The sequence below is a fragment of the Tetrao urogallus genome (genome assembly GCF_951394365.1).
Source record: "Tetrao urogallus genome assembly, chromosome: 7".
Classification (NCBI taxonomy): Eukaryota; Metazoa; Chordata; class Aves; order Galliformes; family Phasianidae; genus Tetrao; species Tetrao urogallus.
The window spans coordinates 25,626,981-25,640,821 of NC_136820.1; the positions used below are offsets into that span (position 1 = coordinate 25,626,981).

The 13,841-nt window shown below is 35.0% G+C and overlaps 1 protein-coding gene across 1 annotated transcript in view; it reads left to right on the forward strand.

Annotated features, from left to right (window-relative positions):
* THSD7A (thrombospondin type 1 domain containing 7A) overlaps positions 1-13,841 on the forward strand; it is a gene marked incomplete at both ends in the record, with an annotated part of 184,030 nt that overhangs the window by 128,340 nt on the left and 41,849 nt on the right. Inside the window, 4 exons of the mRNA XM_079538128.1 lie at positions 196-430; positions 3,386-3,501; positions 6,021-6,153; positions 7,310-7,413. Of these exons, the coding sequence (XP_079394254.1) occupies positions 196-430; positions 3,386-3,501; positions 6,021-6,153; positions 7,310-7,413 (588 nt within the window). The remainder of the gene's footprint in view (positions 1-195; positions 431-3,385; positions 3,502-6,020; positions 6,154-7,309; positions 7,414-13,841) is intronic.

The following is a 13,841-nucleotide window of genomic DNA, read 5'->3' on the forward strand; positions in this document are numbered from 1 at the left end:
ACTTAAGTTTGCCAGAGTGAATATTGGGCATATGAGGATGAGGAAGAAAGGACAACACTTAATTCATGTGATTGAAATGATGAGATTTCATAAATTTTCGTTTATTTGTTTGTCTTAGTAAATCACTTAACTTTTTTTTTTTTTTTTTTTTTTTTTTTCCATTACATGAACTTATGCCCTGTTTTATTGTTCCAGGAGGAGTACAGTGTCCAAATAGTAGTGCACTACAGGAAACACGCAGCTGTAACGAACACTCTTGCACTGTGTATCATTGGCAGACAGGCCCATGGGGACAGTGCATAGAGGATGCATCTGTGTCTGCTTTCAACTCCTCTGCCAGCTGGAATGGGGAGGCCACCTGTTCTGTGGGGATGCAGACAAGAAAAGTCATCTGTGTGAGGGTCAACGTGGGACAAGTGGGCCCAAAAAAGTAAAGATCTTAAAAAATTATCCTTTCATACTTTAATTTGGATTTTGCTGGTCTAGATGTGTGCATTGAGTGCATGTGAAGACAAATGCCCCTCTCAATCTTTGTGCTCTTACAAAGGAACAATTTATATTTTAAAAATACAAAGCTAAAGCTATTAAACGTCTGCAAAGTACTTTTCGCACTATTGATTTTTATGGGTGATATTTAGAGTAGTGACTGTGTTGACATCTGACTGCATAACCCAGTTGGCTGCTTACCATCATCAGGCTGAATCAGGATGAAAGTCCTGAGGTGTGTTTGTGGTGTGTAGGCAGTATAGCACAATTTGGAGATAGTTCCGGTAGTTCAAAACAAGCAGTGTGCTATGCGGATTAGAGTAGTTCCCTACATAAGCATGGGGGGTCTAATTATAGTATAACCTACTGAATAGCAATTTCAGAAGCAAACTGAGGTCAAGCACAGTAAAGCTCTGACACAAGATTAGTTTGACTTCTTTCCTTTCAGATATTTTCCACATATAATTTTTTTTTCTAAGAGATTGCTTTAGCCCAGTGGTTTAATTTCCCAGCATTATTTATGACCAGGGTTAAGTACAGATTAGCTGCTAGTTAAACACATTTGATGATATCTCCATGCAGTTCGGCAGTCTGAAAATAGATCCTACTCAGGAGAGATTTAGGGCTGGAAGAGCTGAGAGCAGAGGTCTTTTAGAAAGTTCATGAAACAGCTGTTCTCACACAAAATACTTGCACAGTGCCAGCCATTCCTTGTGTTATTCAGAAGTGGACTTATTTAATCTATAATCTACTTTAAATGGAAATATGGAAAATAATACCAGTCCATTCAATAACCTAAATTGTTATATATCTGCATTAAGTTGTGTTCTATTCAGTCATAATATCATTATATCTTTTATTTAAAAAACTCTAATGATTTATCTTCCTTTTTTAAATGTTACCATCTCTGCCTTTAGCCTGACCTTAGATTTTTGAGAGGAGGACTTTTTTATTTCATAAATGAACCAAGTGAACTGAGAAAAAAAATCTTGTTTTATCCTTCAGGTTGTCACATTAAAATCACCAAATCATTTTTAAAAGAACCAGACATTTTACATGGAAATGTAAATAGGAACCTTGCTTTAAACTCCCCTTAATAAAAAAGATTACTATGGTATGATAGAATCAATATTATTCGCTTTATCTACCTCACAAGTTACGGACTTCAGCTTGTATCTATTCTGTTTAATTTGACCTTGAGTAAGAAATGCCAAAAAAATCAATACGTTGCTGTAAGCCACATATAGAAAATACAAACAATATAAAAGATAGAAATGATGTTCTAATTGAACTAATTGCCTTGCCCAAGGATCTGAAGAGAAATGACTTTTTTTTCTGAAAGATGAAGTTGTAAGTGAAACAATGAATGTATATAATGCAAATTTTTCTATATGGTTGTAATTTCTGTTGTTCCTTAAGCAAAAAGCTATTAGTAAGCCTCTTCAGAATCATTTTGAATTTCCACCCTCAAAATGTACTTGTATGTAACTGCTGACAGATCATTTTGATTATATATAGTACAGTCACACATACGTCATCTGGTTTTATGAATTTCATGCAAACAAGAAGGCAAAATTTAACTTAAATAGGCAGAGTTTATGAAGAGGTGATGATTCTTCATGCTGGAATTTTAAGAGACAAGGAAGGAAGAATGGAGATGTCATTATGAGAGGGCCTTATTGCAGCCAAGAAGTTGGTGCTGGTTTGCAATAAATCATCATATTTTAAGAATGGAAAATGAATTACTCATAGACAGACAACTAGCAAATGTTATTGCCAAAGACCATTTTCCTGTGAAGTGGCAACAACCATTTCCTTCTCCTTTCCCCTATTCTTCTTCCCCTGCTGACGCAGGTGTAATTCCATACATCAACAGAAGCCACATTTTCTTCACAGTTTTTCATTTGACTTGCCAGCATTCCCTCCAGCCTGGCAGAAAAGATGCCTCATGCTAGCTAACCATTCCAAGCTGATTCAATCTAATACAAAGTTAGTATCTTATCTCTCTGGTCCAAAATGCCTGCCAGCCAATAAGAGGAAAATGATAGTTACGTGTTTTTTCTAATGAGCCAAAAGCTTCAAAATGTAGAAGTGATGTTTTTTGTACATCTTTATGCAATCTTCTGACAGTCTGCACTGTGCGCTTTTAGGGCAATACCCATTTTGAAATTATTTTAAAGATTTGCAGTACTTCTGCAAAAGCTATTGCATCTTTCTGAAGACATAACACAGTGTAGAGTGTTGATTCCTCTTAATGAAAGAATGGGGACATCGAACCCAGGAAATGACCTGGGTTAATGAGCCCCATATGTGGTAGTTTAATAATACCTTTTTTATCAAGCCTCTTTTTAAAGCAAGCAGGGTTTCCTGTTTCTTCTGACAGTCTTTCACTGTCTCATTGATCAGACCTGTTTCAAACCCTTTCTAGCTTCTGTCATAAGACCATGGTCAGCTTATACCTAAATGTGAGCTTACAATGGTGCTAATGTCAGGTATGTCTCCTTACAAAATTCTGGTGAATTTATGAAGAGCCATATATTTATTTTGCTAAGCTAAGCAAGATGGCTTTTCCTTACAATAATTTAGAATCTGGAAAATAGCACTCAAAATGCAAAAGTTTGGAATGATGAGAGCGGAATGATATTGCTGAGGGTTTTTTTTTTAATTTCAGTCTCTAGGTGTAGAATGTGCCATTTTTGACTTGCTTCCACCAGATGTATTTAATTTATAACAGGTTTTGTTTCTGAACTCTATCCTGGTGAGTTCTGGGCAACTATCTCTCTCCTTGTGTGCCTGCAGGCATCCAACTATCTCTTGTGATTCATCACTTCACTGCAGAACTACCATTTATCTGATAATGTATCTTTTTTTTTTTTTTTTTTTTTTTTTTTTTTTTCAGATGCCCTGAAAACCTCCGACCAGAAACAGTGAGGCCTTGTCTGCTTCCTTGTAGAAGGGATTGTATTGTGACTCCATTCAGCGACTGGACATTGTGTCCTTCTTCGTGTCAGGAAGGTAATTTTGTCCATTGTGTCCATGTGGACAGATTTTAAGTAGTCAGACTAACAGTTGGTTTTGGCAGAATACTTATACAGACCTCCTCCTGACAGAAGATACAACTGACAGAGCTGATATTGCAACTGCTGGGAAAAAAGTAGTGTTTCTGTTAATTAAACGGTGTAGAACCATTTTTTCAGTAGCTTCTAAAGCTCTTTATAACTTCTAGTTAAAGACTCTTGTCTGAAAAACCCATTCAAGAATGTCTTCTATTTTCTCTTCTATTTATTTTGTTACTAAACTCTCTCTCACATTTTCACTTGATAAATAGTCAGACAGTAAACAGCTTTCTCTGTATATCACCAACAGAGATACTTCTATGACTGCAGAATTATATTTGAATGTATTTGAATGTATTATAAAGCACTTGGATTTTGTCTTTGAAATTACATGTGCTGCTTGCTCATCAGAAAACCTGAAACTGTATATCCCAAGATGCATATGCATATAATTTTTCAAAACTCTCTGACTTTTGCCTGTCCTTACACCTAAAGAAAAATGAAGGAAAATGTAAAAGAAATAGGCTAATTTTTAATTGATGTTAGTGTTCTGATTTAAACATACATAGGAATACCATTTTAATACACTTGACAAAGCCCTTGAAAACAGTGGAGGTCTCACTTGAATTTTTATTACACTGTAGTTGTATTCAAAGTGATAACTGGCTTTATATTGCCTGCATTGTTCTGTCTTATCTCTTTCTCTCTTTTAAGTTAAAGAGGAGTTATTTTACTAATATGTACCATTAAAGACACAATCTGTAATAACTCTTGTTCCATGGGGTGCTAATCCCTGTGTGTTGTGATGATTTCTCACAGCTACCACATTATCAGAATGTACGATGACATAAGATGTAAGACATCAAATATACATATTTCAAGTATTACAGTCAGTTCTTTATACTTTACGAAGTACAGAAGCATAAGTCGTTTTCACAGTAATTCATAGTACCTCTCAGTCCAATCTGAGAAATGAAATGTTATAAAGATTAAATTTATACCCTTTGACAAAGAACAAATAATTAATAATATTGAATCTGAATCTATGAAATATTTGTTCATTGTTAAATACTTTATTTTTTCACAGTAATACTAATGAATTAATTGTTCTTTCTACAGTGTTTTTGTTGGAGCTGATTGTTTTGGACAAGTGCTGTCCTGTTCTCATTTCTGTGGATTTTAAGAAAATTTATTATGGAATGTGTGTATCTTCATGAATATTCACTACAAACTAGGGTGCATTCTGATGTAAAGTAGTGCGTTTTTTAACCAACATGGGCATTTTGTCTACTCTATGAGTCAAACAATATTTTCAGACTTCTACACAATTTTTCATGGGCTTTACCCATTTGTGTAATCACTCCAGTCAGCAGCAATGGGCTTCAAGTCTGTCTTGTCCATGTGCCAGCCCCTGGCTTCTCCTGGAGCTGGCTGACTCAGGACCAGAGATTTTCCTCTGTGTTGAAAAGCAGCCAAGTGATGGAGAAACACTGCCGGGGTTCTCCTACTGCTTGCTCCTAATTATGATTGCTTGGCTGTGGTCCAGTACGCTTCTATGTGCAGACAAACTGCAGCTGCTATAGTAACTCACCAAAGCTGGTATCAACCCAGTCAGCCAAATGTCTGTGCTACAGCTCTCAGAGAAAAAAGTAAAAAGAAAAGAAAAAAGAAAACCCAAGATTTTTACATAATAATATCAGTGCATTATATATCACTATAAAATTAATATACATTTCAGGGATTTCCCTTTGTATTCTGATATCCAAAGCTGATTAAAATAACAATTCCTACAGGGATCATTTGCTGTTTATCATTAATAGTGAGTTATTATAATGTTTGATAACTATAAACCATAAATTTATTATAAAATGGGAAAATAAAAGTTCATATTTATATGTAATGTGTACTCTTTTGAAATATTTTTTACATACCTAGCTAGGGTAATGCTAGTCCCAGGTGGAAAATGAGAGCATAAGAAGAACTAAAGCCCAGCGTGGGGAGAACCAAGAGTTTAAATTAAATTTGTTATATTTCTGACTATGGAGATTAAAAAAAAACACAATTAGATTTTCTGATTTAATCAGTTAGTAAGTGAAAAAATAACAAAATATAATAATTTATCCTTTTTAATTTCTGCTTCTAGTTCTGCATGCCAACGATTAAAGCAAATTTATGCTTTAAAAACTGAAGTGCATCAGCAAACTTAGATGGTTAGATGGTTTTGTTCTCTTAAGCAGTGTGATTAGAATATTCATTTGTATATCATTACTATTGTTTCTTTCTTTTTAGCTCTGCTTCTTAGTCTTTAGCTCAGATTAAAGTGTTATATCTGTTAGGATAATTTTCTGCTTATGACAAACTGGTATGTCAGTATTGTAGTGATTGACTCAAATACCTGTTATGTTAAAACCTATTTTTCTTTAACTGTTGCCAGTCTTGTATAATAGCAGGAAAAATAATCTCTGCTGTTCTTTTCAGGAGCTGTCATAGTAAAGAAACAGTCCCGTCACCGAGTCATTATCCAGTTCCCTGCTAATGGTGGTCGCGAGTGCCCAGACACTTTATTTGAGGAAAAGGAATGTGAAGCTTCTCCCATCTGCTATAGCTACAGGTAGTGTTATTCAACATATTACAGCTTGTGCATGATTTTTCAGCCTCTGCTGTCTGCTAAACTTTGTTGAATTCCACTTCTTATGAAAATTAGGATACATTGTTAAATCAAGATTTTTAAATGGATACCAGTTGGGCCCACAGAATATAGGGCCCACTATTTATTTGTTTCTTTTTCTTAGAAAATGATAATTTTTTTTTCTTTTTTTTCAGTTCATTTGCAAAAACACTGCAACTAATGAGAATTACATTTCATTTATATTTCACAGTACATTTCAAGATAAATCTCTCCTGGCAATTATTTTGAAATTCTGTACGATAAAAAAACCTTCCTCTTTAAACTGTCCGAACCAGTGAAATGCAGCTTCTGTTCAGGAGAACTGAGTTGTACTGCCATGCAACAGGGCTGTACTTTTCATTTTCCATGCCCATTAAAACCTGTGATAATCTGCCGATTGATATATCCTCTAACATGCAGAATTCCTCATCTTGACTTAATATTCACCAGAGAAAGCTGGTGGTTCATAATTTCTTGACAAAACTTCTGGAGCAATTTTGCAGTGTCTGTATAAATAGCACAGGAAAGCCTAGATGTTCCTGACAAAGTGGTAAAGATGAGGATTCTTTATGCTTTAATCTATCTGTTTGAATCAGTGGCCAGTGTTTAGTTTCTCCAGCTGATAGAGAAGGGCCCTTGCTAATTCCCATGAAAGAACTTGTTTCAGAGATACAAATGGAATTTAATTTTATTTTAGCACCAACAGGTTGAGATTAAAGAAATATGTTGCTTTCATTTCAATACGTTGCTGGTAAAAATTGTCCCTGCGAATTCATTGGCAGGCAATACTGTATTTAACTAAAAGATATGAAAATGTGTGAAACAACAATGGGAATAGTGAGGATTCCAGACATCAGAGAAGTGAATTTGAAAACTTTCACTTGTCAGTACCAGAGTCAGAGTAATATCTTTTAAAATACTGTCTGTTCTTCATCTGTTTAGTATTTTCAGTACCAAATTTTACCTGGGATAGTTCATAATTATTTGCTAATTAGAAGAAAAGTTGCTTGTGAATGGTGGATGAGGTACTTTAATGACATGGCATCATGCCAAACATTTCTTCTCTGTATTTCCTTTTTTATATTTCCATTTATTTTAGGTGGAAGACCCACAAGTGGCGCAGATGCCAGCTAGTACCATGGTATGTGCGCCAAGACAGTCCAGGAGCACATGAGACTTGTGGACCTGGGTTGCAAGCAAGAGGTTAGAACCTGTCAATTATTCCTCAGAAGTCTGAAGCTTTACTGGTGTGGAAAATGCTGTAAAATTCGATCGTTGTAGATTAACAATAATTAAATTTCTTAGGATCAGCAGAGGAAAATACTGAATGCTGATATAGTAGGGTGCATCCTAACCAGCATTTGGCAAATGCTTTATTCATAAAGGATCAAATGTAATTTATTTTTAAATACAGATACTGTACCAATGAATAATTCATGCTATTATTTATTAAGTTTATTTCAACATATTTACCTGAAACAAGTTTTGAAGGGGTGTTTGTGGAAAGTATTTTCTGAAGAAGAATTTAAGAAGAAAGAGTTTGTTTAAAATTTTTCCTTTTATGAAAAGATTGTGCAAGTTCACCTGTGAAAACAGGACATTTTTCAGGTAACACTGTTTTAAGACATGATTATGAGTATATCCATAAGAATAAATGTAAGACTTTTGTTTTTTTGCAAGCATTTTTCAGGGATGGGAGGGGTGGGAGAAACCTACAGTAATTTTGGACTGGAAGACCAAAATTTTGGATTCCTCAGAGCAGGGTCAGTTTTAAAGTTAGATCTCACCCTGGCTGGATCAGATTGCAAAGAATCGTGTCCCATTGAGTTTTGAGTATCTCCAAGGATGGAGATCACACAATTTCTCTAGGTACGTGCTACATTTCTTGTTTGCTTATGGGCTCTTTTTCCTAATATCTAATCTGAAATTTCCTCTTCCGCAATTCATGTCTGTGGCTCCTTATTCTTTCACTTCATACCCCTGCAAAGAGTCTGAATCTCTCTTTTTTATACCTTCCATTCGAGTATAGAGAAGGTAACTGTAGAGGGCAGTGAGATCACAAGAGGTGTAGGACTTAACTCCATTAACGTTCACGAGGTTTCTGCCATCCTATTTCTCAAAGTGGTCAAGGTCTTCTGAACAGTCGCCTAACTCTTCATTTAGGTGCTGACTGCTTCTCTCAAGCCGTTATCCTCAAATTTGCTAAGGGTGTTTTCTGTGTAGATTGTTAAAGATGTTAAATAGAACTGGCCCTGGAATTAACCACTAATGTGTAGCTCTCTTGTACAGCTGCCAGTTGGCTTTCAAATCTACTGATCCTTTCAGTGCAATGACCCTGACATTTTTTCTACCATTTGCATTTAATTCAAAATTTTAACAGCCAAAACCAGCTTTATGGTCTATATCTTCATAGAAGAAAATGTATTTATCAGAATTGTATATGTGTGACTCCTTATAGCTAGGAGATGTTTTTAGGTGTATTAAATAAGCTTAGTTTGAAAGTAATTCCAGTTCCTACTTACTGTGTTACAGTAATTGAATTGCTTTGAACTACTAGTCAACCCTGAATTTCAGGAACGATTTTTCTTTTGCCTTTGCTGAGTGCAAACTTCTACCTGTTAAAACAACATTGGCTCAGCAGACTGTAGAATTCCTTATCAAGGACAGTGTTAACTGCAGAACTGAAATATAACGGTCATTAATTTCCTTGAAGTGCTGAAGGAAGTTATGGTATAGTAAAAAAGTCACAGAGTGAATCTTACGCTAGTAACTTCTAGTGTTTACTCAGAAGGTGTTATTGGGGATCAATTTAGAGCTTACCACAAAACAAAACCTGAATGTTTTGCCTATACTGCCAAGATGAATGCCTTCTGACTCTGGTAATTCTTTCAGAGATCCACAACTAGTGTAGTGGTCTGTGAGGGCTGCTCTGAAGTTTATAATTGTGTTGTAGTGCCTAAATCCCACCACTTGGACTCAAACTTGTTAGTAATGAAGGGTAGCTAATTGTATTCTATAATTCTTATTTGTCTTGAGTTTCAGGTTGTTTTTTCATTGTTGTTGTTGATATTGTTTAGTTGGTTGTTGAGTTTTTGTTGTTGTTTATTTGCTTGTTTTTATGCTACAGTTCATTCATGTATAGTACACAAATGCAGAACAATTTATGTTTTGGAATTAATGGGCAGTTTCTAAAGCTGTTGAAACAGATTGGCAGTATTTCTATCTGGTACTTCATCAAGTTGCTAGAATTTGGTCTTAAAAAGTATAACACATTGAAGCAAATGTCTCCTCTCCCTGTTTATTCTTCCTGAATACTTGGCTTCTTATAAATTAAGTTTCTGTAAGCTATGGAAAACTTTACATGATATCATGGTAAAAATTCTTTACTATACATCATTTATTTAAAGGTTAGTTTTTTTGATATAGATACAGAAAAAGGTGTGGAAGCCCCTATATCCACCCCAGAATTAGGAAATGCTAAACACTGAAATATGAAATATATTTGGCATAATATTTTGATACTTCATTTATAATATAATACTGGAATATGGATTTTTTAACATATATTTAAGCATTTGTTGCTGATTTCTGTACAAATACTTACTATATTTTGAGTATGTAGGCATAGCAGAATTTCTTTTTCAATTGAAAAAGAGTTCTCTCCAAAATTTCTGATGCTTGTAAATCACACTTTCATTTCTAGTGTGTATATTGCTCCAAAAGTAGTGCCTCCTATTTCTTTCCATGGAAACTCCAACAGATACAAAGAGCTGAATAACGCTGTTTGTTAAAGCAGATTGTCAGCTACAAAACATTATTTTTCGAAATAAGCACCACTATTAGCTGATTCAAGCAGATAAGCTGAGAAGATGCTCTTCATTTTGTGACATGACAGTTGTGCATGGCTTTCTGGAACCTGGTTTGGCTTTTACACTGCTGTCACCACTGCTGAAATGCACCACTCACCACTGCACTTCGTTCACATCTGCTGTTTGATCTTCAGAGTTGTTCAGCAAGCATTGATGAATGTCAGTGGGTGCCATTTTTTCTATCCTTTTTCTGATTTGATTGTCTACACAGGAATTCTGTAACGTGTGTGGGAACAAGAAATGTGTTAAATAAGAAAATAATATGAAGGTATATATGCTTTCATTAGTACTTTATTTTCAACAAAATACTGTACTGTTTGTATTTTAATTACAAAGATAATTACATCTGAAGGAAAAACTAAAAGTTAGAAATCATTAAAAACAAATGCTTATGTCTAAACATAAGTCTGAATAAAGCTATAGCATATGCATGCATTGCTTTACATCACAGCTTTGCTATTCATGTTTCCGTTCTTCAATCTTTTTGTCACATTGGTCTTGCTTGGCAGAACAGATACTTGATCGAATCATAAAATTGAGATTTGTGATTCATTGTTAAAGACAGCTCTGTTTCTAGCTGTCTTGTATAATGAAGGTTTTGTTACAAGTCATGTCAGTATAAATGAACATGTCACAAAATTAGAAGCTTGGTCAATACAGAGGAAACAGAAAAAAAGAAGGGTTTGATTTTTTTTTTTTTTTTTTTTTTAAATCTAAATTCCATTTAAAAATGTTCATGCAAATTATGGGGAACTATTTCTAGACACAAGCAGAGTAATATAGCACTTAATACCTGAGAAATAAATTCATTGTTACAGTCATGAACGTACTTGAACAAGGTGGATAGGCATGATAATTGTGTTTACTTTTTTTGATGAATGAAGATTTGCAGTCATGTCATAGTTAAATATTCTTTAACAGTGGATAAGTAGAGCAAGAATGCATTTCATAATCATAGTAACTTAAGACTTCAACTTTCTCTAGTTCAAAACACTCATGAGTGGGTGATATGAAGGCATCAGCAATGTGTCTGAGGGTTCCTCTTCCCTACTGATGAGCACAAAAAAAAGCCATATTTTACTGCAGCAGCATTTATGTTATGTTTATTATCACATGCTGTTTCTAATTTAACAATATTAAATTAATCAGATGTCTTGATGGGTCATCTGAAAAAAATAAAACAGAATCTGAAACAGTAGAACAAATGCTTTATGAAGTCAGGCTTCTAGTATTTTATGGTGCTACAAGCAATAAAACACTGTGGAACAGAGGAGAAATCTAGTTAGGATGTGCTAAGGAGACTGCTTCGTAATTCTTATAGCTGACATTTATTAGCACACAGATAACTTCAAAGCAGAGATCTATTCAGTTTGCTTGACTAGCATATAAAGTTTGAAATTATGAACAACTTAAGCAGTTTTACATTATTCTATATTTGTATCTTAAGATGCTGGCAAACCTCAGCTCTGAAGGAACTTAGAAATATAGTTCAAATCCCTTTTGAACTGTATAGGAAAGTCCAAGAAACTTGCTTGCTAAAAAGGACTGTTTTGCCTATAGCCTTTGCAGATTGAAGCAGGGCTTGTTGGATCACATTCCAATGCTAGTGAAGAAGACACATAGCAGACACAGCCCATATGCCCAAACTGCGATAGCCTAATCGCATCATGATGTATATGGATGGATGCACAGGAAAAGGCTACCCCAGTGACCGAAAAGAGATTTGAAAAAGGATGTGCAGCCTGCAGTCCTTGCCACCATAAATCTTCCTCAGAGTTTTGCAGGAGAAATGGGATGAAAATTGTGAAATCTGTCAGCAGATTCTCAAATAGCAAGAAGAAGGTTATTTATAAAACTTAAGCAGAAGGTTTAATAAGCTTACTGTCAGACAAAATATCTCTGAATGGCTGTACTTGATGTCACTGGGAATTGGCCATTATTAAAGGTCTGATCCTGAGGACTTACCATTCTTCATTCATAGCATGTAAATAATTATTTGAAAGACCATGGGGTGGGGGATCTGGGGGAAACTTCCCAGGATTGCTATGAGCACATAAGTGGCCTTACAGGCTTGTTTTAGCCGTGAGGAGGCTCAGAGGTAGAATCGGCGGTCAAAACCATTTTCCTCTCATTGTAGATAAGCAGCGACAGCAGCCTCTCTCTCTGGGCATTGCTCACTTGGAGGGGGCGTTTACTCTTGTGCCTATTTTGTGCCCTTATTGAAAGCACAGTTAAAGAGACAAAATGACAATGGACTGCTGCTCTTTCATGGAGCTACAAACTATTATATTTACTTCAGTGAGATTTATCAGATAACAGTGGCCTACTGTGTAGTTCATGACTGAAAAGTCACTGCAGGTAACAGTGGGCAACTTCAGTTTTCATACAGAAGAATTTGGACAGTAATGCTCCAAGCTATTATTGCTGTGAGAAATTAATGGTGTATTGCCAAAACAAGACCTCAGATCTCCAGACAATCTCCTGAAAAGATTCAGCAGTAACACATTGTTACTCTTTGTCACATGAAGTACTCTTGCACTTGCATTTTCCCAATATTATTGACACATACTCCTGCTTAATATACATCATGATAGAAATATTTCATAATGCAGTGTCTAGTCTGACATATCCTGCAGAAATAGAAACAGAGAATGATGAAGTCATAGCCTAGGCAATATTGATAGTAGGTAGAAGTTAGTATTTTCTGGAATAATTTTTTGCTTTTCTAGAAGTGAAACAATGATTTTACTACTAAATATTTAACAAACTAAAAAAATAGTAGCACAACTATAGGGTAAAGCAGATGATATTAGAGCACTTTCATTCATAAAGCAGTGTAATTTCTAGGAATGTTTGAGGTCAATAAATCTCACACCTCATTGAAATTTTGATAGGAGCAATGCTGGAAAGATTCTTATATAAATCCACTCTTAGGAAGACTTGTGCAAATACAGTCTTAGTGTTTGATTATGCCATCAACAAATGTATTTGCCTGCCATCTCTCATGGCTTACTGGAAACGGTGCTATCAGATAAAGTTTAATTACATCAAAATTCCTTGTCTAGAAAATTTAAACTGCTGCTTATTTCACACCTTTCTTCTGAGGGATTATAATTGTTAAATGCCAAAACAATTTCCTAAGTGAATAGTTTCCTTGTTAAATTTGATTTTTCTATTAGCCAAATTCCTGCTTTATGCTTTCACTTAACAATTACTTGTGCTTAATTCAGTAATAGAAGAGCCACACTCTTTCCACTTACTGCTAATGTTAGTAATAAATGTGACATGATTGTATAGGCCAGATAATTAGTTTGACACTGCATAGCTTTATAGAAGTTGAAGATATTGCCCTGTATAGTAAGTTAACCATTGCTCTCAGTGACATTTATTCAATATAATTAAAGAACCATGCATTTGTTCAAAGATGCAGGGTTGGGGTTTGCCCGAATTAGCCTGTGTGTTGAAAAAGTAGATTGTACTCTTAACATCTATGTTAGAAATAAGGGCATTACTGATGACTGGCCAAAATAATGTATTAATGCTATGTATACAGTTGTCAAAATCCCTACTTCAAATAACGGAAAAATACACGCCCTTCTAACTGTCACATGGAGTTATAAACCTTTCAAGTAGATACCTGAATCTGTAAAATAACAACGCTAAAATGTATCCAAGTCCTGTCAAATAGGAGTAATATGAATAGTTATGGACAGGCTCTCTGAAAATTAAGATTCAGGAATTGATTTGGAATGCCAAGCTGTC